This window comes from Coturnix japonica, chromosome 3 (genome assembly GCF_054131305.1).
Source record: "Coturnix japonica strain WE chromosome 3, WE-NBRP24, whole genome shotgun sequence".
Lineage (NCBI taxonomy): Eukaryota > Metazoa > Chordata > Aves > Galliformes > Phasianidae > Coturnix > Coturnix japonica.
In genome coordinates, this window is record NC_140665.1 from 94,585,787 (window position 1) to 94,613,079 (window position 27,293).

Genomic DNA, 27,293 nt, shown 5'->3' on the forward strand with positions numbered 1-27,293 from the left:
CCGCCGCCTCCTGAGGGGCCGTTTCCGTGTGCCGCCATTTTCGGGAGGGCGGAGCGGCGGCTGGGCTGAGCGCTGGGGTTGGGGAGCTGAGGGATGAGTGACTGCGATGTGAGTATCTACGCTGTGGGGATGGCGGCTGGGCTCCGGTAAGGACAGTCACAAGGTTCGGGCAGGACGTGGGGAGCGGCCCCTGTGCTTATCTGGGGCTGCGGTCGGATGGAGGCGGGAGTTTCAAGTGTTTAAATTGAAAGGAGGGCTGTTTTGTGTTTCTGTTTCCTGCCTGATCTGATGATATTCCACGCTGATTCGTGAGTATGTAGAAAGGAAACCAGTCTCGGCCTCCCTCCTCAGAAGTCTCCATCTCTGTAAGACTGAAGATGTTCCTTTTTGTTGTTTTTTTTGGTTTTTTTCTGAAGATGATCAGGGGGCTGGAGCACCTCCCCTATGAGGACAGGCTGAGGGAGTTGGGTTTGTTCAGCCTGGAGAAGAGAAGGTTGCGGGGTGACCTCATTGCAGCCTTTCAATACCTGAAGGGAACTTACTCCCAGGAGGGGAGTAAACTCTTGGAAAGGGCTGACAATAGCAGGACATGGGGAAATGGTTTCAAGTTAAAAGAGGGAAGATTTAGGTTGGATGTTAGGGGGAAGTTCTTCACTAGGAGAGCGGTTAGACCCTGGAACAGGCTGCGCAGGGAGGTTGTGGATGCCCCGTCCTTGGAGGTGTTCAAGACCAGGTTGGACGGGGCCCTGGGCAACCTGATCTAGTAAATGTGTATGTTTGGTGGCCCTGCCAGGCAGGGGGGTTGGAACTGCATGATCCTTGAGGTCCCTTCCAAGCCGGGTCATTCTGTGATTCTGTTGTTCCATTGAATCCCTGCACGTCTCTGGAAGTCTGTGTGCCTTTGTTAGTTTCCCCTTGTGCATCCAAGGATCTGATGGCTGTGATATGTTACTGAATGGCTGTCTTGCTTTAAAACAGTACAACACCTTGCAAAGAGACTGTGCTGTTGTGCATTGGATGAGGAAGCTTCTTGAATTTAACATGGCCCTGTTCACCAGAAGCCACAAGGTGGCATATCCTCGTGTGTCTTAAGCAGGTCTCAGAGTCCGTTTCAAAAGAGGGATGTGCTTTCTTGGGTATTTGTTTTCTGGTCTTAACATTCATAGTATGTCATGTTTCTTTTTTTGAGAATATTTTATTTTCCTTCATCTTTACAGCTAAAACCTTCCTGCTGACAACAGAGAAGGCAGAACAATGGGAGTGACTAATCTGTGGCAAATCCTGGAGCCTGTGAGGCAGCCTGTAAGCTTGAGTAGTCTCAAAGGAAAGACACTTGCTGTTGATTTAAGCCTGTGGGTTTGTGAAGCACAGACAGTTAAAAAGATGATCGGAGTAGTTACCAAGCCACATCTGAGGTATGGTATCCATATAGATAATTGTAACTGAAAGTTCTGGAACTGTATGATTGCCATGTATTCCTGAATTCCTGAGGCTGTGTTGGGAGGTGCTAGAGAAATGTAAGCTGTCTATGACTGCTGTTTGGGGGCTGGTACCAGAATGTACCAGAGTAATGCAGGCTTTAGCCTGATTTTGCTTATACATTAGAATTCTAATTAGATCCTGCCTTGAAGTAAATGTTTTTAAATAAAGTAAGTTGGCTTAATAATGGTGTCTATGAATCTGTGTAACAACAGTATTATTTACATCAGATAGACCAGCATTGATAGACTTAATGGTACGAAACAAGCAATGCAGATGTTTTTGGAAGCAGACTTTAGATAATGCATTTTATGTGGCCTTTTAAATTTTCTTGTGTTCTTAGAACATAAAGATAAGGAGTATTTTTAGGAGTATTTGCTTGGAATTCTTGTAATGCTGTTACAAGTTGGTAGTGAAACAACCTCAGGTAAAGACAAGAATACAGATAAAAGTTTGTTAGCTTGGGGATCAAACACAAGAATCTAATGAGGAGTAACAAGGCCAAGTGTTGCACTTGGGTCAAGGCACTCCCAGATAAGAGTACAGACTGGGTAGAACTCATTAGCAGGACATGGGGAAATGGTTTCAAGTTAAAAGAGGGAAGATTTAGGTTGGATGCGAGGGGGAAGTTCTTCACTAGGAGAGTGGTTAGACCCTGGAACAGGCTGCCCAGGGAGGTTGTGGATGCCCCGTCCTTGGAGGTGTTCAAGACCAGGTTGGAAGGGGCCCTGGGCAACCTGATCTAGTAAAGGTGTATGTTTGGTGGCCCTGCCAGGCAGGGGGGTTGGAACTGCATGATCCTTGAGGTCCCTTCCAACCCGGGTCATCCTGTGATTCTGTGTGAGAGCAGCCATGCAGGGAAGGACGGAATGGATGAAAAGCTGAACATGAGCCAGTTGTCTGCTCATGCAGCACAGAAGACCGACAGTGTCTTGGGCTCCATTAACAGAGGGGTGGCCAGCAGGAGGTGATTGTCTCCCTCTGTTCTACCCTTATGAGGCCCCATCTGGAGTAATGTGGCCAGGTCTCGAGCCCCCCAGTACAGGAGAGATATGGAACTGTTGGAGAGGGTGCAGAAGAGGGTCACGAAGATGATCAAAGGGCTGGAGTACCTCTTCTGTGAATAACTATTGAGGGAACTGGGCTTGTTCAGCTTGGAGAAGAAAAGGCTCTTGGGAGGATTTCATTGTGGTTTTCCAGTACTCGAAGGATGCTTACATGTAGGGATGGAATAGGGGAAACTGACTTGGTCGTGATGATCTGATAAGGGGGAATGGCTTTTTAAACTAAAAGAGGAGAGATTTAGGTTGGATGTTAGATAGAAGTTTTTTACTCAGAGGGTAGTGAGGTGCTGGAATAGGTTGCCTAGAGATATTCTGGATGCTCTGTCTATGATGTCATTTAAGGCCAGGTTTGTTGGGATCCTGGGCAGCCTGATCTAGGGGTTGGAAACCCTGCCCACAGCAAGGGGTTAGAACTAGATCTTTAAGGTCTCTTCCAGTCTAAGCTGTTGTATCGTTCTGTGACTGTTCCTGGAGTAGGCCGAGGGATATAATGAAACCTGATTTCTTTAGATGTTTTCCTTAATTCTGAAACTCCTTACTTTATTGCAGAAATCTATTTTTTCGGTACTCTTTTTTCACATCAATGGGGATTAAACTGGTGTTTGTCATGGAAGGTGAGGCACCCAAGCTGAAGGCAGACACCATGAGTAAGAGAAATGAGCTACGATATGGAGCTTCCACCAAACATGGGGCTGCAAGAACAGGGAGATCTTTTTTTAAATCCATTTTAAAAGAGGTGAGTAACTGAGGTGTGTGTCACGATATTATTTTTTTTATGCAATAGAAACCTTTAACAGCTTGAAAATTAGAACTGAAAAGAATTAGTTTTCTGCAGAACAAATTTCAACAGTATTTGGAGTTAGAGGGAACACATCTCTTGCAATTGTGTTTTACAACATCAGTTAATGGTCGCAGTATTGTGGCAGTATCAGATCGGTTTTCTTGTTTGATGTGTTCGCTATGTTTTATACTGTAGTGAGCCACATGCATAACTGAGTGCTTATTACAGAAATGCGGCTTCCTTGTATCAGAATCACAGAATTATCAAGGTTGGAAAAGACCTAGAAGATCATCTAGTCCAGCCATTACCAATACTTCCCGGCTAAATCATATTCCTCAACACCACATCCAAACGTTTCTTGAGCACTCCCATGGTCGGTGACTCCACCACCTCCCTGGGCAGTGCATTCCAATGCCTGACTACCCTTTCCTAGAAGTAATACTTCCTAATGTCCAGCCTGAATCTCCCCTGGTGCAGCTTAAAACCAATCACTCTAGTTCTGTCACTGATTACACAAGAGAAGAGGCCAACCCCCAGCTCACTACAACCTCCCTTCAGGAAATTATAGAGAGATGTATTGTCATTGGATGTCATTTTCATTGGATGTATTGTTGGAAGTCTGCCGTGTTAGACTGTAAGTTTCTATACCCTTCTCAGTTGAGAAGCTTTGGCTGCAAAGAATTCATGCTCAGTAATTTTCTTTTTTAATTCATTATTGCAGGTATTTTGCCATTCTTGTATATGGAGTTTTGTGAAATAAAATGTTGCTTTCATCATGCTTTGTGATTAACTTATTATGTATTAATCTGTAATAAATGGTCTTAGTGGAATGTTTCTTTTGACTATTACAGTAAGATACTTTTGTAAAACAATTGTTGCATTAATATAATCTTCTATATATTCTATTTCAGCACAGACATATAAACTGAGAAAATAATGCAGATAACTGGATATAATTTAACATTCAATGTATATTTCCTTTTGGGTTCTTTCATTTAGTGCCTCCAGCTGCTGGAATGTTTAGGTGTTCCGTGGGTTCAAGCAACTGGGGAAGCAGAAGCAATGTGTGCTTACCTGAATGCAAAAGGCCATGTCGATGGGTGCATTACCAACGATGGAGATGTTTTCTTATACGGAGCTCAGACAGTTTATAGGAACTTTGCCATGAGTTCTAAGGTAATGTACATCAGTAGGGTCAAAAGGGGATCTAGCTGCCTCTTTAGAGTCTTCCCCAAAAATGTAAGTGGAAACTGAAAGGAGGCCCTTGAAACAATTGCTTGGATATCATGCTTATCTACTAGTTTGTGTTGATTTTAACTATCCTTTGAGAGGAACATTTTTATCCGTGTAGTGCGTTTGACAGCAAAACAACTGAAAATGACTGATTGACAGTAAAAATTATATCTCCAAATATTCTTAGTTGACACTTTATATAAAATGGATAAAAGGTTTCGTGCGTTTTGCCTGGTAAACCTACTAAGGAAGTGAAGGAAAAATGAGATTGGGTTGGTATTCCTTATCTTTATCTGAAGGGTAGTTTTTAAGTAGTTGGTATCCATGCTTACAACTTGAAATTCTAGAACTTCTGTTATTCTTGTGGTGTATATATACCACAAAGTTATAAATTTTAATTGCTGCTGTATAGGATTTTTCCATCAGACCCTTCTGTATTTTATAGAGCAGACTTGTTGTAGAATAGAACTACAGACATGGCATTTTCTTCCTGGTGTCACGGAAATGAAAGAAATGATAAATTTCTTCTTCAGGAGCCACATCTTGACTGCTACACAATGTCCTCTATTAAGGAGAAGCTTGGTTGCGATAGAGAGTCTCTGATTGGACTAGCTGTTCTTCTGGGTTGTGATTATCTTCCAAAGGTAAGTAACTACTTACAGCATGTCAGGAAAGGCTTGTACATGCTAACAGAACTATGTACAATACATGAAGTAAGAGGGTTCCCAGTGGGACAGTCCATCATACTGTAACCACAGGCACTACACAACCACTGAATGGGAGCAACTAAGTTAACTCTTATATCATGGTGTTTCAGTTTTAATAAGTCTGTCCTTTGCAGCAACAGGCAGAGTGCATCACTCTAATTCTTTATTTAATTGAGAGACTTGGCTTCTGTTACATGAATCTGTAAACACTTCATTATCACAAAATGAACACTAATGAGGCAGGGAGAGGCAGAAGATAGTGGCTTATCAGTAGTTTTTGCAATGTCCTTAGCAGCTTCTGGTATGCTGAGTTATTGCATAGTCCTACAATGGCACAATTATGTAATACCAAGCCAGTCTTGAGTTGCTGCAGCCCAGCAAAGCAAATAATGATATGAACTTCTAAGGAAAGCTGAACTACAGGAGTGCATTAGGTGTGGAGATTTGCAGAACAGTTAAGTGGGAATACCACTCTATAACTGCACTTGCTTTATTCACTACATACAAAGATGCTTCTTTCCTTGCAGTAGCTGAGTATGTGATAGTCTGCTCAAGTGTCAGGCAGTAGTCCAATGGTAATTTCTAATTGGTTTTGAAAATAGATTTATGTCATGAAGTTACGTATATTCTATTCAGTCATTACATCTGAGTGAAAATGAGCTATTGATTCATTTGTGGCAGTGCTGTAGGAAGGGACACTCAATATGGTGTACTTATTCAACTGCACTGATTCTTGGTAAAATAGTGAGCATAAGAGTTGAACAAAGAACTGAAAAACAGCATGTACATTTAAATGTTCTGGTTGTTTTTGATCAAATGTCTGTTGTTCCCGAGTGCATTTAAGAGTTACAGTGAAGTCCTGGATTTCTGTCCTTAAGCAACTCTTGAAAAACATATTTCTACCATTTTGATTTCAGATAAAGAGTCTTTGTCTTTCCAAAACTATGATGAAGAGTTTCAGCTGGCTGGCTGGCATTTAGTTGGCAAGAATGTAGTGTCCAGTTTCAGATAGGAGAGAAAAGGAGTAAGAACAGGGGTAAAAAGTGCAGGAAAAAAGACAGCAGTAAACAGGAAAACATGGCTTTATCTGGGCTGCTTTTGAGGGTAAGGCTATTTTATGCATCTTGTGTGGCACACTGATAGTGTAGCTCCAATCTTTTGCTATTTCTAGCTTCGTAACTTTGTAAAAAATAAATTTTCTCAGTATAGCTCAACGCCTTGGATTGTTCTTTTGTTGTCTTGTCCATAATGTTAGAAATGCAGTAAAGATGTGTGTACTGCATATGACATTTCTTAATGTTTCATATTTCTGTCTCTATAGGGCATTCCAGGAGTTGGAAAAGAACAAGCTTTGAAATTAATTGAGTCTTTGAGAGGTCAAAATTTACTTCAGAGGTAAAGTGAAAATTTACCCTGTGTACTCAAGTACTTTGATTTTTAGTTCACACACTTTCTGGTTTGGGCTTCAGCTCTGAGACAATGCCAGTAATACTTTTTAAATTGTTTTGAGAGTCAGATGGCTGCATTGTTGTTTGCCTGAATAAATTACATGGTGTGCCATGTGAGCTTCTTAATTGTTTTAAATATCAGCTGACACCCAGCTCTAGAATACGTTGTTGCATTGAATTGAAGTCACAAGGACTGATGATTTTTATTTTTACCAGTTTGTGAATTAGGACATGAAGTACTAAATGCTTTCTGTGTTTGTTATCTTAATGTGCATGTCAGTAGTGGTCATCCAAGAAGGCTATTCTTAAAAAACAAATAATGTAGTTTCCTAACTTAGACAATACTTGTGTGTTTTAAATATGAACGTATAAAGTATTTCTTAATCCTTTAAATATCACCCCTATAGGTTTGAGCAGTGGAAAGAACAATCTGGGCATGATAGTAATCCATCTTTGGTTGTTAAAAAAGTAGTGCACTGTTCTGAGTGCCATCATCCAGGTCAGTGTTGAAAGCATGGAATTTTATTTTTAGCTTAATCATTTGTTTGCTCTTGATTCTGGATGTTGGGGTTATTGGCTGGTTGAATTTTTGTGACTAGCATTAGAAATAGCTTTTCTTGTCATTCAGCTTCTGACTTCACATTTTCTGCACTGTGTATCATACAAAGGCTTTCCAAGGGTGCAAGTGACGTTCTTCAAATGTGAGACCAGTTGATAGCAGAATGTTAATACAGTGCATTGCGTGATCCCAGATATTTACCTTTTTAACAGTGTCAGTAAAGACAATCTACTGTAGTGGCAAGCAACTTTCTTTTCTCCACAAAACTGGTCTTGTGTAAGGACTGTTGCTGGATTTTGCTGTAGCTTTTTCTTGAGAGTAAATTAGTCCTAACCCCATTTTTGTAGTGCTTTTGGTTGGTGAACTCATTCAAAGCCATTGCTCTGGATAGTAATCAGAAGGGGAAAACAGCTGGTTTTATATATCCCTTTCTTATTTTGTAAAGATGGCCCATGCTACTTCTGTAACTTCATTTACTGTAAATTCCTTAGCACAAGGTCTGAAATGGTTAGGGAAAGTATTAAGAAAATAATTTAAAATATTCTGTCAATTTTTATGGTAAGTATATAGCTGATATACTCAGATCTGCTTACAGCTGCTATTCATGCCAGATTCATGTGCATTCTGACCTTTATATTTTTATTGCTAGTATTGTTTTTGTAGTTTTCTAAAACCTCGCTTCTCGTCATGATTTGTACACCTTCTATAGGATCACACAAGGAACATGAGCACAGTGGATGTAAATTCTGTGGAAGCACCAGATACTGCAAACCCAATGACTCCAAATACTGCTGCCCTTGTGAATGGCATCAGTTAGAGCAAGTGAAACAAGCAAGTGCAGTGGAGGACAATATCAGAAAGTAGGAATGTTTTAAAAAAGAACTGCTTTCCCTTTCATGCGCAGAATGAGCATTTAAGCTGTGCGTTTTTCCCATTTGTTATTCACTTCCTAACACATTTGTTTTACCTTCAGAAAAGCTAACAGTTGTGAAGGCTTTCCATTCTCTGAGGTAAGAAGCCTAGTTCAAGACTTATTTTCCAAATCAATTAATTGAAATTTCACGTTTTTTGCTCTTTCTTCAACTCTCTCTTTCCTTTTTTTCCAAGGTTATCCAAGAATTTCTTGTAAACAAGAATAAACTGAACAAGACAGTGGAATGCAGAAGGCCAAATTTATTGTCATTTCAGGTACGTGTGAAAATACTGAAAATATCCATCTTTGAGGATTTTCTTGTTTTTGCCTTAAGGAAGTCAACTGTGATTTTGATTTTCATTGGTAATTCTATGGGAAATATAATTAAAGTACCTTGCTACAACTTTTTAATTCATCTCATTTTTTTGTAAGTCAAAAATTGTCAGCTCTGAAAAATTAGTTGATGTAAATAGGCATTTAAAAAAGCTCAAGTAAAATCATTTGGAAAAAAAGGTCACTTAGCGTTGTTGCATTTTTCACTGTCTAGCATTACTAGAGTGGACTGCTGAGCATTGGATCATCTCTAGTGTATAAAATATGGAGTGTTTGAGGCATAATGCTTCAGGAATGTTATCTTTCTCCCATCCTTCATAAAGGATTTGACAGGAGTGACTCTTGCTTTTACTTGTTTGCCTAGTCTTCATACCAGCACTTTGTATATGATAACTCAAGTTATGATTGCAGACTTTGAGGGTTTTTTTTTTGGTTTTTTTTTTGGTTTTTTTTTGTTTTTTCTTGAAAATAATTTCTTGGTATTACTGAGGCAGCCAGCTTATGTACATAACAAGCAGAGACATTTATTCTGAATTGTGCATATTGAGGCCCATATTTAGCTCAATACTATCACCTTTCAGGTAAAGAGGCACTTTAATTCCAAGTGCTCAAAACTCAAAAGTGGCATACAGAGTTTGTTCCAAAAGTAATGCCAATGCTTGTTTCCATGCAAACTACAACAGCTACAAACAGCTCAATACTGTGGTGTGATAGAGCAGATTCTCTGCTACAAGGCACATTTTTTTTTCAACATAATCACCACTATTAGCTATGTATTTTCACCACCAATGAGTGAGAGCATGTTCTGTTTGTAAAAACCTGTACTATCAGAGGTGGCCCACAGTTTCACAGCTGCTATAACAGCATCATTGCTAGGAAGACTTTACCCATGCAGTCTGTTTTTCATTGGCCTGAACAGATGGCGGTCAGAGGGTGCCAAATCTGGACAGTCCAGCCAAGACTGGCAAAGTGCTTCATGGTCTTTAAACAGGTGTGGAGGCTTGCTTTATTGTGTTACAAGAAAAAAGTTGTCTTCTGGGTCTGGCTCTGGAAGTTGGAGCCTTCAACTTAGTCAGCATCATGATGGAGGAGTCAGAGTTGACGCTTTGTCTGGGTTGCAGAAAATCTAGAAGTGTCATCCCTTTCCCATCCTAAAAGATCATATCATTTCACCCACTGAGGGCTCCATCTGAACTTTTTCTTCAGTGGGGAATTCATGTGTTGCCACCCCATCGACTTCCATTTTGACTCTGACTTGTAGCCTAGCTTGTCACACATTTCATTATGACAGCTCTGCATTGCCAGCTGGAATGTGGCTTTTCTTTTACATCTGTGTTCTTTAACTTGTTACTGACAGCAGGTGGATCTGTTCATTTAAAGAGGTAACTTGGTAGTGAGATATAGTTTGGCATTACTCTAACTTAAAGAATGTTCTAGATGTTTGAAGCTTTTAGTTTTGTCTTCCTACTTTACAGCTGTTGAAGTTTGATACCTAGCTGAGTAGGAAAGTTTTAAAGCATATTTTTTTGTTGTTTGTTTTATATCAACAGATATTTGCTTCTGAGAAGATGGAATGGGAAAAGCATTATGCTTGTAAGAAATTGTTAGTGCTCTTGACGCGTTATGATATGATCCAGAGAAAATCTGGATATATTGATTCAAAGCAACTGCAGGCAATACGGTAACATAATTGGAGTTCTTCACCCTAATATTTTACTTCTGCTGGAGGAATTTTTTATTTTTTATTTTTTAACAAAACTAATTATTTTCTTTCATCTCTGATTCAAGCTATTTGCTCCTTTTGAGTAGAGCTAAAAATTTAGATGAACATGTTAACATATATGTTGCTGCTGCACAGTTATACATACAGCAGTTCTCTTATGTTCCAACAGAGCCTGCTTTTTCCTGTGCTTACTTCCGTTATATTTCCTTGGGTCTGTGCACATGAGAATCATAGAATCACAAGGTTGGAAAGGACCTACAAGATCTTCTAGTCCAACTGTCCTCCCTATTACAGTAGCTACAGCAAACCACTAAACTGTATCTCAGAGCTCCTCATCCAGACACATCTATAACACTCCCGGGGATGGTGACTCAACCACCTCCTTGGGCAGTCATTCCACTGCCTGACTACTCTCTGAGGAAAAAAAAGTTCCTTCTTATGTCCAATCTAAACCTCTTCTGGTACAGTTTGTGGCCATTTCCTCAGGTTCTGTTTGTTGCTTGGGAGAAGAGGCCAAATCCCTCCTCATCACAACCTCCCTTCAGGAAGTTGTAAAGGGCAATGAGCCGCCTCTTCTCCAGGCTAAAAAATCCCTGCTCCCTGAGCCTCTCCTCATAAGACTTGTTCTCCAGACCCCTCACCAGTTTTGTTGCCCTTTTCTGGACACATTCCAGGGCCTCAATGTCTTTCTTGTAGTGAGGTTCCCAAAATGCAACACAGTACCCAAGATGCGGCCCCACCAGAGCTGAGTACAGGGGGATGATTACCTCTCTGCTCCTGCTGGCCACACTATTTCTTATACAGGCCAGGATACCGTTGGCCTTCTTGGCCACCTGGGTACTCTGTTGGTACACATTCAGCCCAGCATTGACCAACGCCCCCATGACAGGTCCCTTTCCTCTTCACAATCATCCAGTCACTCAACCCCAAACCTGTAGCACTGCATGGGGTTTGTTGTGGTCAAAGTGCAAGACTCAGCACTTGGCCCTGTTGAACTTCATCCCATTCACCTCAGCCCAGTGATTCCAGCCTACGTGATTTACCTTTAAGGGGTTACTTCTCTGCTCAGTTATTTAGTGATCTGGTATGTTAATAAGCCTGTGTAAACTTTTAAGAATCTACAGTGTCTTTTGACAAAAGATTACTAAGCTTAACTTCACAGAATGAAAGAAATTGTTATTTAACTTCCTAAGAGGTTTTGTTTTTTGTTTTTTTTTTAATGGGATCCACTCCACATTCTTCATTTTAAGGTTTACTAGTCATTCCACTTCTTGGTGCCGTTCTTGTTTTTTTAGAATTAATTTTAGGGAACAAAAAGCAGCTGATGTCAGTATGATATCATAGACAAGCTGTTTTGTTCAGCATTATTATATTATATTCATTATTATTATTATAACTGGGCTTGTTATAATAAGAGATCTCTTTGTGGTCTTCAGTACTTGAAGGGAGCATTTACACAGGAGGAGGGATGCCTGTTTAGGAGGGTGGATTGTGATAGGACAAGGGGGAATGGTTTTAAACTCCATCCCTGGAGGCATTCAAGGCCAGGCTGGATGTGGCTTTGGGCAGCCTGGTCTAGTGGTTGGTAACCTGGCATATGGCAGGGGGTTAAAACTAGGTGGTCATTGTGGTCCTTTTCAACCCAGGCCATTCTATGATTATCTTACAAAAGAGTGACTGAATTATGTTGTTTGGAGGCTGCTTTTTATTGATCCGATTACACAAGTTACTGGTGTTTTACTTTGGAAGAATTTATATGTTCCATTTATGTTTCTGTTTAGTGTTTTAATAGTTTAAAAGACAAATCTTTATCTAGTTTTCTTTTCACTGTTGTTTTAAAAACAGTAATGAATCAGCACCAACCCCTTTACATGTGGGAACTTAGAATGTGAAATGAACAAGAACAGTTGGTCTCCATGACAGCCAGATGTGAATGGTACTGTCTGTTCATTCAGAAAATTACTTTTTATGGCAACAGTCTTCTCCATGGCGTAGTTGAAGATACCAAACTGATGTTTGTGGAAGTTTGCATTAGGGTCGTATGTTACAAAACAGCTTTTTGATTTTTAGTTACTCTACTCTGTGCTAAATTCACTGCTACAGAGTTTGTATTTCTTCTGCTCTTAATCATCATAAATTAAAATACTGAAATATGTTTAGGTTCTTAAAGGTTCTCCCTTAGATTCTTCATTTCATGTTTAATATGTTACTTTCTTTTCTTGCAGTATAGTCAAGACACGTGTCAAAAATGGAATTCCCTGTTTTGAAATTGAGTGGCAAAAACCAGGTTGGATTGGTTTCATTGCTTATTATTGAACAGTCTAATTCATAGAAAAAGACAAAAGCATTCTTTAAGGAGGAAAATATTTTGATGGCATTATGAATAAAAGGTGTGTGAATAAGATTGGAAAAACAGTACTGAGAAAGAAAATGTCACATTTCAGATACCCTGAAACCAAGAGCAAAGTAAGACAAAAAACACAAATAATACCCCCCCATGCCACATTTTTACCACTTACCTATAAAGCAAGAAGCTTGGTTTCCTACGTTTTGTAGTCAATAAGATCTGACACTGTTTCATGTCATGTGTTGTCTTGTTTCAGGATGACAGGCTTCAGTCCTCAGTGTGTCTATATACTGTGGGATCTTGTCAGAAAGCAAATGGCTGTGCCATAGCTAAGCCTCAAACATTGTGCTATTTGTCTCTTTACATATATTCATTATACTCAGATCTTTTTCTTTTATTCCATCCTCTGATATATTTGCATATATATATTTCTAATATCAATTCATTAATTTTGATAGAGCACTATGTTGATGCAGAAGATGAGCCTGTGGAGTTGTATGTAGTTACAATAGAAGAACAGTCTTTGTTTCAGGCTGCTTATCCAGATATTGTGGCTCTTTACCAAATGGAAAAGTCAGAAGCTCTGGCAAAGAAACAGAAAAGTAAGTCCAAAAGTTTTTATCTTATTAACTTACAGGCCCTGCCAGAATATAAGAAACAAAAGTAAGTATTGGTAAGTATTGCTCAGCAGTGGAAGAACAATGTTTATGTGCTTTATTTTTTATTATTATTATTATTATTTTTAGACAAGAAAAACAGACCAGAAGAAAAAGAGTTGTCAGATGCTTATGGTGATGTTACCAGTCTTCTGTCTCAAATGAATTTAAAGTCTGCGCATGTAACTGTTCCTGTGCCAGACCAAACATCTGATGGAAAAACTCCACCTGAATATCAGATATGCCAGAGAAGCATGGAATCAAAAGTGTCATCCTCTGTAACAGCTGATCTACAACTGAGCAGTGTTGAAAGGAAAGGAAACTTCTTTAGCACTTCACCAACCCATGGATGTAATAATACCTGTGATCCAGTATCTGACTTGACTGTGTGCATAGAACACTCGTATCCACTACATTGTGAAACAGTGAAAAATAGCTCAGAATGTTCTGGTGCTGAGCAGTCAGGTCAAGATCATTCTGATAGTGCAGATGATTTGCTTTCAGGTGGCCATATGGAACAACTTCAAGAGTTGTCTTTAAGTGAGCGTATACTTAAGAAGACTTCTGTTCCACCAAAGCCTATGCTGCCAAAAGATGTAATGCAACAGGAGCCTTTCAGACATTTTAAACACACAGAAGCAGCATTGAAACGTGATAAAGATTGTCTCACTTCCTCATGTCAGTTAAATAAACTAGTGCGAGACACTAAAAATGTGCTACCAGAAACCTGTGCAAGTGAATCCAGTGCACCTGTTTCTCAAGAAGGTGACACCCTGTGTGAAACGATGCAGAAAGTCCGTAATATAAGTTGTTCAGCATCTCTAGTCCCCAGTGGGCAAACAACAGAGCTGTTGCATACTGTATGTGAAGTGCCTCAAAAGCCAGCAAATGTTGTTCCTGTCCGTAACATTACAAAAACTTGTACTCAAACTGCTTGGAAAACTTCTTTTAAGAGTGTGTGTCAGAGCAAATGCTCTTCTAGCGAAGACAGTGATGATGGGAACGTGAATAAAAATCCAATTTGTAAGCAGAAGAAAAGACAACTGAACCCTGGCCAGTTTAAAAAAACTTTTACAAAGAAAAGGTATGACGCTGCTAGTAGCAGAAGTACAAGCAGTGACTCGGCACTTGTAATTAAAGGGAGGGAGAAAATCACCACTTTTAAGCAAGTTGGTGGGAATTCATCATTGGAATTATCTCCAAAAGATTCCTCTGTAGTTGAAGTTGACTGTTCCCAACATTCAGGAAAGCTGTTTCAGGGCACGGGTTCCAGTCCTGCACAACAAGTTGACGGTGATGTTCTGATTTCTGGGTGGGAAGACAGTCCTCTTCCCCTGGCTGAAAGAATAAAAAGAAGACTCAAAAGCAATTAGGTTGCCCATAAAATAATTATGGTAACAATTAAGTCTGAAACTTCACTTCTTATAGAACTCTTTTTCAATGTTTCTTCTGTGCTATGTTGATTGAAGTGCAAACATGATGAATAAGAAGGGTGGCGAAATACATTACACTGATGCTAAAGTTTGCAACTAATATGTTGACAAATACTAAGGCATTATAGGTGAATGCCAGTTATTCTGGACTTAATTATGTTCTGAATATGTAAACAGCAGACTATGGTATACAAGGGAGCACGGTTGGTACTTTTGAATTATGAAGTCTTTTTTTTTACCTGCCAGCTTGTTAAAGCTATTAGTCCTTCTGCTTATACAAATAGACTTACTTAAAAGCAGTAAGTATGGGATGCTGGATGTGTTGATTATCCCTAACGGGTCCAATAGAGACATGCAGCGGATGTACATTTGAGCATAGCTTAATTTATAACATGCTGTGCCCTGTAATAAGCCTCTTTGGATATTTGTACCTTCCACGTGGAATAAGCCATATAAGGATATTCTGGTTTTGTAGCTGTCACTTGTGCTATTAAAGAAAATTCAATGGCTGTTTTAAACACAGGTTTATGTTAGGGCATTCATTAAAAGGTCAGTTATTTCTTACAAAGGCAGAAACATCAGAAGTTAGGAAGCTAAACTCTGATTGTGTTTAAAGAAGAAATAGTAAATGCAATCTGCAATGAGTGAAAATGGTAACTTCTTAGCTTGCCGACTGGCAGGTAGAGAAAGCTGATTTGTAGTAAACTTTCTAAATGAGAAATGAGTTGCATAGATGAGCAAGAATTCCAAAACTATTGGAGGTGTTTTCAGTTTTGAAGATGGTTTCTTTCTGGAGGCTCACCACCCAGATGGCGTGAGCATATAGCTGAAAGAACAGAAACACTGTGGAGAATCAGAGAAGCAATCACCCACCAAACAGAAAGGGGAAGATTCCAGATGCTGCAGTCAGTGGTGGATGCATTTTGTGTATGTGTGTGCAGAGGAACGCTTGTTTATGTTTGACTCTTTTTTTCTTTCTTGCTGCTGATTTTTGAATGCCAAAGGTTGTAATCAGTAGCTTGAATTTTCATGAATAAAAATATCAGCACTGTACAACCATTCCCTTTGTATATATGTACTCTTTTATTGGAAGGATTGTACGTTTTCACCTATACTTTGTGGGTTTAGATTTGTGTTTAACGCTGGATGGTAAGCTGTGTTTTTTGGGGACGTTTTGTTCATTTTTTTTGGTTGCTTTTCAGATTCCTGGAAAGACCGACTTACTGAAGGATTTTCCAAATATACTGTGCTGTAATTAACAACAAAGTCATGTTTTATGGACTGTGAAAGTCAGAAATGAGATACATTCATGAGATTGTAAGAACTGCAGTTCAGAAAAAGTGAGGAGCAGCAATAGATTTGAAAATAACTGCATAGGATTCTGCCTCTCACACTGTCTCTGCTCATTGCAGCAAATCAACATAGGAACGTTTATCCTTGGGGTTATCATCAGATTTGTGATTCTCTGCAGAGTGGAGATCGCAGTTTAAATGCATTTGGAGTTCTCACCTTACTGTAACTTACTCAAGGCAAGGATTAGAGCCAGTTTCTCTACTTTGGAGCTCTTCTTAGTGTCAAAGCTTAAGCTTTGCAGACTCACATTTGTGAAGAAAGTGCTTAAATATATTGAATGGGTGTAACAGATAACATCTACAGAAAATATTGCTGAAAGATTATACTGAACTGGTTTCAAGTGTAAGTGAATATAATGCATCAGCCAGATGCCCCCAAATGTATTTTCATTTACCCATCCTGGTCAGCCAAAACAAATCTGTATCAGGATGTTTCATACAAAGCAATAAAATGGTATCTACTCTCAAGGTGGAGCAGGTGAGATACATCATTCTTCAAATACTTCTCTAGAAGTTATTTCCATGTAAGCATTCCCCTGGCTCACTGCTGTATCACTCCTAACGTGGCTGCCATTGTAGTGATACCTGGAGTAATATAGACCAGGAACTTAGGTTCTGTCTTAGCAGTATAAATAGCATTATTTCCTCTTAACAAGCAATGTTGTTCATCTGTTTGAACACAGCAAATTTATATAGCATACATTAACAAGGGGAAGTGTTTAGCGTTCTTCACGTGATTGTGATTCTATTGCAGTTCCATGGGGAAATCAACCAGAAAGTCATATGAGGAATATATATGTAGATGTAAATACATACATATATATATACATACATACATATATATATACACACACACATATATACATATACATATATATGTGGATATATATATATATGGATTTTGGGGGGATCATTTTCCACTATATATATATATATATATTATATATTATGTGATATAATATATATATATATAATAATATGTTATATAAATATATAAAATATTTATATTATTATCATAATATATATTATATAATATATATTATATTATAATGTATATTATATAATTTATAATATATAATATATAAATATATAAAATCCATATTTCCTGTGTATCCCACTATTGAGCTGCAATTACTTTTTTTTATTATTTCTTTTTCCATTGGGAGATATTAGTGACGTACACAGGTATGTTCACAGATGCTGCTAACAAGGATTTGGTTCATAATCGTTGTGTTTAAATTAACAACAGAATTGTTAAATGGTATTTATGTGTGTGCGTGTATAAATAGTTGACAGGAATGTTTTCTGATTTGAGAATGAGGCATCTAAGCTGAATTTTAGTGATTAGCGTGGGCTTGGCTGTATGCTATTATGTTAACAAAGTGACTGGGAAGATGCTGCGGTGCAAGAGACTAATGGCAGCTGCTACTTGAGACAAGATAAAGTCTTTTCATGTCTAAAAAGGTGTCAAGCTCTGCCGTGTTGTATCAGTAGATAAAAGGGAAACTGCAGTTAGAATATTATTGGGAGTTGTTGCAAACCCAAGTGCTGCTGGCGAAACCTGAACTCAGCGCTAGATTTAGCGCTTTTCCCTTCAGGAAAGAAAACAACTGTTTGAAGAAAAACAAAACGCTGACGGGTGACAGAACCACTCTTGCCCAGTTCTCTTCCTCCTATCCATCACTGTGGCTGCTGCCTGTACTGAACTGAATTGTATTTATTAGTCTTAAATTAAAGAACTTTTACAAGTTCTATAAAGCAAAGCTTTATCTCCTGAAAGAATTTTCCTTGTAGGGCATGGGGTGACCTTGGATCACCGAGCATAGCTGGAAAAACAGGTATCCTTAGGAAATTTTGCTCAAAGAAAACTGCTGATTACACTCACGTACTGGTGGATATGTGAAGTAAATTGGATGCCTGACAGAAATACAACAAGCTAGCTTTACGGATGATGATAATGCAAAGTAAATTTGTGTTGAAGTAGCTGTATGTGAGCATTTGTTTTATTTTAAAATGCTATTTGCTCAGCCAAACTGGTTTTCCTACCACAAACATTCCTGATGAATGCATGTAGCGATGCATGAGGTTGTGACCAAAGTGCAGGAGCTTGGTCTTGTTGAACCTTGTGGAGCTGGCCTCAGTCCATCAATTCAGCTGATCCAGATCCCTCTGTGGAGCCTTTCCTACCCACAGGCAGATCAGCACTTCCTCCCTGCTTGGTGTCATCTGCAAACTTGCTGAGGGTGTACTCAATGCCCTCATCCAGATCACTAATAAACAGGACAGGCCCCAGTATTGACCTCTGATGAATACAATTAATGATCTACTGACAGCTGAATTGTACTCCATTCACCACCACTCTCTGGGCCTGACCAGCGAGCCAGATCCTTACATTCTATCTTCTTCCTCCATCCCAGCATGGTAATGCTGCCTGGGCAGTATTTATATGGCAAACAACAGATAAGATGTCCCAAGTTTTATCTGCTGCAAAACAGATGGAATTTGTGGCCTCATATCTGACCCAATTCAGGCTTCTTCCAGGGCAACATAATAACCAGATCCTAGAAAGCTTTAGCTTTTGTCTGTAGCTCAGCCCACTATTAAATCTTGTAAATATTCCCTTTGACTCTTTCATACTGCACTAAATTTGCTGGGTGGAAAAGAACCCCGTTTTCCCATTTTTCAAAGCCTGGAATTTAATGGAGCAAAGGGCTCTAGGAGTTACAGCCACATACTTGCCTACTGTAAATGGGCTTTATAAGGCTTCATCTAGACTAACATGGTGATAGCTTTTGTAGTATGGCCTCTACCAAATAAGATATTCCAGCTAGAAATATGGCAGACATTCTCTTTTCTTGTAGTCGTAGGACTGATGTCTCAGTACGACCTATGATGATGTTACCAGTACCTTCCATGTTGCCATTTCTGATGTTAGTGATGTGAAAGGTAGGCTTTAAAGCACCCTATAATAGCTGATTGATTCCCATATAGGAGCTTAACAAATGAAAATCACCCTTTGCTTGTTCTGCACTAAGGTCAAAAAAAAATCCCATGTTTTGTGCTGGGAGGTCATTAAACAGAGATCCAGGATAAATGACTCTCAACAGTCATAAATATCCTCCACCTGCCTGGCCCTATTTACTGCAAGCACAAGACTTTGTGGTAGAGTAAGTGACAGTGAACAGGGAAAAACTTCAGAGCAGCCATGTCCTCCTGGTGTGACGTGTGTTGGTATCTGTATCAGCTTGCAGAGTTTTTTTGTATGAACACATCTAAAACCTTGTTACTTGCTCTTGGAGAAAAGACATTTTTTGTATATTATGTTTAACAGCTGATCATTTAGAGCGTGACTCAAGTTGGTCACTGTAGGTCACTATGATTCTGTTTTAAAAAGTAGGAAGGAAATGAATGGGATTTCTTCACTGAGAAATTAGTTATGTTTCCAAAATTATAGCAATCTAAAATAAGGATGGATATGGTATGGTATCCAGAGGACATACAGCTTAGGAAATGCACATTAACAAAATCCCCTTAATTTAGTCCAAAGCCATAGCAAAGAAGCCAGGTGATAATTCTTGGTGTGTAAATCTCAACAGCTCATAGTTTGTCAGTTAATAAGAATAACACATTGTGAAGATTCTTTTTGACACTGTAATAACCCATTGCCGCAGATCTCAGTTTAACTTTAATAGCGACGTCGTGTGATCAAATATTGTATTTTTGGATCATTTGAAGAATTTATTATGCAGATATTCTGATCAGGGGGCTATTGGATCATTAGCCAAATAAATCCGAAGGTAATAAAGCTCACAGGAAGATAAATGGCTTTCTTTTTCTTGTTCTTGCCAGCCAATTCAGGCTAATTTAAGCCTTTCACAGAATGGTGATAATGAAGGATTTGTTCTCAGCAGAGTTATGGCAGGTGATTTGCATTTGAAAGTTTGACACATTTATAGGGCTTTGATCTTCTCACTCCAGTGCTGTGCCCCTGGCAGACACCTACACCCACGTTTGCCAGGTGGAGCATCCAGGGGCTCCCACAGCTCTGACAGTCACTGGGAAGAAATACACTAGAAAAAAAAAAAATAGCCAAAAATTAGCCAAAAGTCACCCGAAATTGCAATTCTGTTGCTGAACTTGAGTGACTTTAATACCATGCAAGAAAAATAGTATGTTTGAATTAATATTATTAGATTTTCTTTCAAGCTAGAGCGAGTCCTCATTGAAAATATTTTGAATAAATACAGATTCTGATATAATGTTCACCAAGACAGGAAGGTTGGCTGCTTCTGTGTGCATGAAATTACTCTTAAAAGGGCACATATCAGTGTAGGACACTGAGACTTTTATCACCTAGCACACTTGAGAAAAGACAGCCATGGAGTTGTCTCTTAAATATCATTTTGTTTTTTGCTTGGTTGTTGGACCAGGGAATATAACCATCTGGGCATGAAAGCAATCTTCAACTGGAAGAGGAAGCCTGGAAATAAAATCAGATATTTACTGACATCATGAATGTACGTGAGCAAAATCAAGCACAGAGCCTAGGAAATACAAAGGATGTTCATAGTAGTGTCTACTGTCTTAACCTGAAGTAAGAAGGGTCTCATAGGATTCAGCAGGAACTCATCTGAACATTTGAAACAAGATCATTGTATTCTCCATGACTGTAAAATTGAATATAATCAGTTGTTTCCTCTGCTGCACTGTAATGGTGAATTCCAGATCCACATGCTAAGAATTCATTTTCTTCTCATCTCAGACCTGATTCCTAAGGGAGGCACTAACTAAAAAGTTCTGGCATGAAATTTATTCCTGTCCAAATAATACAGATTTCTCCAAGCTGAGTTTTCCTTCTATCGCCACAAACCCTGCTAAATAAAGTCTGTGCCCTTCTTCCTTGTAGTTCCCCTTTAGATACTGAAAGGCTGCTGTCAGGTCCCTTACAGCCTTCTCTTCTCTAGGCTGAAGAGCCAGTCTCTCAGCCTGTCCTCATAGGGCACATGGGGATTCTTGGAGGAAGAAAGAATGATGGAGCTTAGGGATGCTTGGAGCTGGCTTCACACTGCATTCTGTGTTTGGGAGGTTCTGTCTGCCCCAAGGAATGCTCAGTCTTTTTAAAGCTGTGTAGTAAGTGCTGATGAGCTAGTGTATGAAGTATATCAAAAGAAGCAGAGACTGTCTAAATGTGAGCTTAAATTAGATGCATAATAATAGTGAGTCCCCAGTAGATCTGCGGAGTCTTTTTGTTCCCCTTCCTCTAGAAGGTGCTCCTACAATCTAAGAGTTAACTTCATGTTAAATGCACTTGAAAATTCAGTTACCAATGCATTTTGCTCTTCAAAAGAGAGCGCTACCCATCTGTGTTACTTTGCTTTCAGCACATCACACAATGTCAGCTATCAGATCAGAGCAAGAGACTGATGAGCGTGCATCCAAGCCTGACAGGTCAGGTCAATGTCAGGGGAAATTACAATTCCCTTTTTTCTCTCCCCCCCCCTTTTTTTTTTCTTCTTTTGAATACAACCCATTTGCTGCTATTTACTTTAGAAGACTACTTCCCTGGAGTGTGTGGGTGTGTGGTTGTGGGGGGGCTCAAATGCTTTAAAGTGATATTGCCTGGACAATTTAGACTTAGTTGCTTTCTGATCATGTCCCCATTTTATGCAGTGTTTTTCAATAGGAAAGTGACAGCAGCTTGAAGTCAACCCCCATGGTAGGCACCATGGAGGAGATCTCATCAGAGAGGGATCCATCCCCTGGCACAGTCACAAGCAGGGGATGGGGGCTCTGGGGTTCTGTAGTCTGCAGTGATTTACTGTTCTCCTTTGTTTGCCCCCAAAATAGAAGACTCTTAGTCAAGACAATCATCTGCTCTCACTATGTGCATCTCTGCTGGTGCAAGAGCTACCTGCTTACCCATACATGCACACTTAAATTGCCATTGCCTATTCAGGAACTTAGGGCACACACCAGAAATCTGCGTCTCATCAGAGAGATGGGGCAGCCAGCAGTGTGCAGTGAAATGGGGTGTCAGAGTGAAGGAAGCTGAGTGTGATCAGTTATCTCCTTGCTTTTTCAACTAATAGGTAAGTATGAGCTTAACTTACTGGCCCATAGATAAATTTTCCTAGTCAGAATTTAGGGTTGTTTGCTCTCTCTTGTGTTTTAAAAAATAAAATAATGAGAGTTTGCTAAAGTAAAAGTTGGCCTCAAGTAATGGCTTCTTGCATTTATAACCTTAATAACTACTATAGATATTTATTTATTCTATAACATATGCTTTGGATAGGTTAGATATCCAAGTGGATAATGAAGTGTTTTCTGATTCTAACATTAGGTTTATCCATATAGCTGAGCAGGTAAAGAAAGGTGTATGATTTGTATGGGCAGGGGATTTTAAAAAGGCATCTTATTCTACCAAAAAAGATAGAAGGACAATGAAAAAGAGCCTGAAAGTTAAGTATACAACTAGACCAAATCTTAAGGAAAACAGAAGGAAGAAAGGAAAGGAGGAAGGGAGGGAGAAAAGAGGAAAGGAGGAAGGAGAAAGATAGGAAAGGAGAAAAGAAGGAAGGAGGAAGGGAGGGAATAAACAAAAAAATAGATAGAATATCTAGTCATAGAGAGGAACCTAGGATTAAAAACATTTAGATGAGATAGAACGTAAAATCTGATTATAAGGCAAAGAAAGGGAACAAGGTCTATAGTGTTTGAGAATACAGTCCTGAGTGCTCATACACTTCTCACCCAGCTGTCTCAAATCAGTCCAACTGTCTAAAAATGCAATCAGAAAGGAAATGTACGGGGGTCCTGTATGACCAGAAGAATAGTGAGAAGCCTGTAAGAAATCACCGAGAGATTGAAAGCCTGTAAAACTCACCACTTGACCTCCTCATTGTCATTTTTCCCACTGAGAGCCTCTGCAGAGAGCCTGGATGTTTTTCTCTTCCCTCTCCCATCAGGTGGCTGCAGCCACCAGGTTTACCTACAACCTTCTCAATCCCAGGGTGGACAGACCCACTTCTCCAGGCCTCTTCCCACACAGCATGTGCTCCAACATGGTCCCTTTGTTAGACCAGATTCAGCCTGTGAGCACATCTGCTTCCCCTGGTCTTCTGTGCAGGGGAAGCAGTGAAGCTTCCTGGCTTGTCATCCTGATCCCGTGCTACATGGAGTTCTCCCAGCTCTTACAAGACTCTGTAAGAGTGGTGAGGCATTGGCACAGGCTGCCCATGGAGGTGGAGTGGTCACTATCCCTTGAGATATTCAAGCCATGGAGATGTGGCACTGAAGGCCATGGTTAGTGGGGGGGCATGGTGTGGATGGGTTGGTGGTTGAACTAGATAATCTCAGAAGTTTTCCCAACCATAATGATTTCATGACTCTTTGCTTTTGCTGTCCCTGTACCTCCTGAGTATCTTCTCAGACAATTTTCTCTGTCCAGATCCCTCTAAGTGACACCTCTGCCCTCCCATATATTAATCACTCTCTCCCAGTTTGATATCATCTGGAAACCTGCCACGTGTGCAAAGTTTTGCCATTGAAAACAGCAGCAACTTTGCTCAAATATTTTTGTGGCACCATTATAACACTGAGTTTAGTTTGTGAGGCAAATTCACAAAAGCATTTGGAACAAAAATAGAGAGAGAGAGAGAGAGAGAGAGAGAGAGAGAGAGAGAGAGAAGTACTTAGTACAATTCCCGTTCATTAGTGACTTCTTGCTTTTTGTGGAACTGAATGTGATTAAAGTTGATATTCAGCAACCTGCAATTTAAAATCAATGGTCCCCACCAATGGGTTAAGCAAGAGCTTGGGGAAGGAAGCCTGCAACATGCACACAGCACTCTACTTCAGAACAGGGGAAATATGTAAGTGCTAAATAATATTTATAATCTAACACTTGTTGGTTGTCTCTTACCCCAGACTATTGATCCATTTTATAATTATTAAACTGAGCTTCAGGCTCTGCTCATAGCATAACTTCATTTAGCACCAAGATGAAATATGGTTTCTATTAGCAGCAAACAGCAATTCTGCACATCAGTGCTCAGACACGAGGGAGGGAGAAATGAGCAGGTCCTGATGAGGTTCACTGGATGGAAAGGAACAGCTTGAGATGAAATGTAATCAGAGCGACTGAAAAATAGTCTCCTTTACAAACACTCAGCTTCAGCTCTGCTGCTCAACTTGAAATAAGCACGACTGAGATAGTCATTCAGATTTAGAATCATAGAATCATGGAATTGCTCAGGTTGGAAAAGACCCTAAAGATCATGAAGAAGTCCAACCGCAACCTAACCAAACTACCCTAACTCTACCAACCCTCTGCTAAATCATGTCCCTGAGCACCACATCCAAATGGTGTTTAAACACATTCAGGGAAAATTTCCTGGCCAATGGAATTTCTCATAGGAACTAGTGAGGTTTAGAAAATCTGTCACACTGCAAAATGAACCATCTGGAGCACAGGGCACAAAGTATCAGTGCAAATGCAAGAAATCCAGAGTCCCAACCTTGAACTTTATCTGGGACCCTTCTGTGCTGCCCCAGTGAAACCACTGTCAGACATGACAAAATGAACCATCAGGGTGTTTACAAAGAGATTACATGAAAAGTTTGTACTTTATGAAACTTGATCTTGTGCTTTTGGGTAGAAAACAGGGCATTGCTTGGGATCTTAAAATGTTTACAGCAGGTATTCCTCTGCCCATGAAAAGCTTTGAAATATAACAACTCAATTTCAGTAGTCATTTTGTTCTAAAAACATGTGAAAGCTGATACAATGAATCTGCAATAAGAGATAATGGAGTTCTCCCTATATATGACTTTCTGATAATATCTGAAACTATTTATTTTCTGAGCAAAATGAGCCTCATTAGGGCTCCCTCCCCCCTCAGCTGTGCCCTTTCCTTCTGGCTGAAGTAGCCAGTAGACATTAAAGACCAACCACATAGGCTAATCTCCTTTCAACTTCTGTTAACAGGGTTATTAAAAAGACATTCCTGAAAAATCAGCTGAAAGCCACTAGGTAATAAACTCCCCACTTAAAAGGTGGATAGGTGTAAATTCCACACGTAGGCCTTTTCATCTAGGAAGCCAGTTGCTTGGAGATCAGATGTTTTAAATGAATTGCGGAGCTGATGTCACTTTTCGGTCAACAGAGACTGCCACTATTTGGAGGATCAAATAGATGTGAGGATGTAAAGCAAGTAGATAGGTCCTGCTCCTGCCAGGGCAACTGCAGAGAGGTGCCTGCCACCATCCAAAGCCCTGGTGAAATCTATGATACTTAGCATGACATCCACAATACTTGCCCATCATCAGCAGACTGTTGGTGTGGTATTTTGGAGTTGAGAGCACTGAAGAGTTTAAATGCCTGAGGAAGGATTTTTAAGAGCTCTACAACGCACCAGTTTCTAGTCTTACTACAAATGAGTAGCTGTGTTTTCTCTCATCCTAGCCACCGAAGGCGGTGATAACAACTAGGGATGCAGTTTGCACATAGTTTTCACTGACTGTAGTAAGGGCTGTGGGCTCCTTTTTATGGGTCTGGACTCAGAATCAGCCCCAGTTCTTACTGTCTTGCTTCCCTCTGTGAGTTGTAGATAGTCGTTCATCCATATTCTTTGCAATACTGACCTCAGAAAAAGACGTAGATATTTGCTGGCACACTGTAGCTTACTTATCTACAAATCCTACTGATTTCTGTTGAGACTGAACTCAGGTTAGACCCTCTTCCAAAAGTATTTAAAAATCCCCAAAAAATTCATTAAAAAAAAAACCAACAAAACAAAGCAAAAAAAAAAAAAAAAAAACAACCCACAAAAAACAAAACAAAACACTTCAACTCCAAATCAAGGGAAAGCATTAAAAAAGACAGAAGCATCACCCGGTGGCTAATGAGACTCTGGATAACAAATGTGCTGGATCCTTTTCTTCCTTTATTGCTCGCTTAGGCGTAAACAGAGGTGTCCAGTGTTACTTTTCGGAAGTGTTGAACACCTGCTGCGTCTGCTGAAGCCAGCGAGACCTGCAGCTGCCCACACCACGTTTTGCATCTGTGCGGCTGGGTCTGCACAAAGCAGGACCATCAACAGCCAGCTGCACAACGAGTGGGAGGCAAAGCGGAGAGTGCTTGAGAAACCATGTTAAATGAGAGAGGAAGCGGCTTTAAGAGCTTTGCAGATGTAGAATAAAGTTGAAAGCATATCATCTTAGAGCTCTATTTGTATAATGTGCTGCTTGTTGGTGCAGTAAGACTGGACTTCTGTCCTAACTCTCAAGAAGGCAGACTGCTAAGTGTTACTGGAATATATTTACCCATGCTTTCTCTGCTTTAGCTTGCATTCTTCCCATTTGATATGACTTTTGCCTTGATGTGTCAAGTCTGTTTTCCCTTCAAACCTCACAGCTTGGTGGAAATATTTTACAGACTAAAAACATAGATCAATCCTTAAATATCTATATAATTACCTACCATATCTCTAGGTGACAGATTACCTGGACATCTTATTTTAAATTTAAACCCTGTATCAGGCACACACAGAAGCTCCAATAAAATAAAATAAAATAAAATAAAATAAAATAAAATAAAATAAAATAAATCTATTTTATGCTTTTCTTTTACATATAAAAACTTTTGCTCCGTTCGTGCTTCTCCTTTCTCCTGTTATAAATGCAGAAATCTGAGTAGTGAACCTTTCATTTTAAAGGAGATGAAGATGGAGATGTTAGCCTTTATATTGCTGAATAAATTACCGGAATGGAAATCAAAACTGTCAGTCAAGCAGAAAATCTCTCATCATTTTGTAAGTGTCAGTGAGTATGTCATTGGTGTTAGCCTCATATCTCACTGCCTTGCAATCTTTTGGCATTACTGGGAGAACAAAAGGGACCTCCCCAGATCTGCAGAAGGTCGAATAAAATAAAGATTGTAATGCTTTTTTTCCCTTCTTCTTTTCCCATGTACTTACAGTTTAGAAAGGTGACATTTGAAACGCTAGACTTTCTTAGCTCTTTAATAGGTGAGCATTAAACAATACTAGGATATAGAATACACCTGGCATCCAGCAAATAGCCATACCCTCCTCTGTATCACGTTTTCAGCAATGCTATAATGGAACACCATGAGCACTTCTACAATTTCCATTATTTTTTTTTCCTATTGTAACCATTCCCACTCTGTGAGATCATTTCCCAGCTGATGATTCTCACAATGCAGGTAGAGATGTAGTTGCAGGCAAGAATTAAAACACGTGATTT

At 39.6% G+C, this 27,293-nt stretch overlaps 1 protein-coding gene across 8 annotated transcripts; it reads left to right on the plus strand.

Annotated features, from left to right (window-relative positions):
* The first annotated feature begins 5 nt into the window (after positions 1 to 5).
* Positions 6 to 15,735, plus strand: GEN1 (GEN1 structure-specific endonuclease). 8 transcript variants are annotated; one of them, XM_085542218.1, is made up of 15 exons: positions 50 to 108; positions 321 to 365; positions 1,218 to 1,415; positions 3,093 to 3,279; positions 4,324 to 4,500; positions 5,091 to 5,201; positions 6,586 to 6,659; positions 7,120 to 7,211; positions 7,981 to 8,131; positions 8,245 to 8,281; positions 8,379 to 8,459; positions 10,068 to 10,198; positions 12,466 to 12,527; positions 13,046 to 13,189; positions 13,334 to 15,735. In XM_085542218.1, the coding sequence occupies exons 3-15, from the start codon at positions 1,255 to 1,257 to the stop codon at positions 14,614 to 14,616; spliced, it is 2,691 nt and encodes an 896-aa protein (XP_085398344.1). In that variant the 5' UTR covers positions 50 to 108; positions 321 to 365; positions 1,218 to 1,254; the 3' UTR covers positions 14,617 to 15,735. The 8 variants fall into 8 exon arrangements, 6 of the variants coding, with proteins under 6 accessions (XP_085398345.1, XP_085398344.1, XP_085398343.1 ...); XM_085542217.1 differs by having other exon boundaries at positions 75 to 108; positions 314 to 365; XM_085542216.1 differs by having other exon boundaries at positions 96 to 146.
* Positions 15,736 to 27,293: the final 11,558 nt, after the last annotated feature.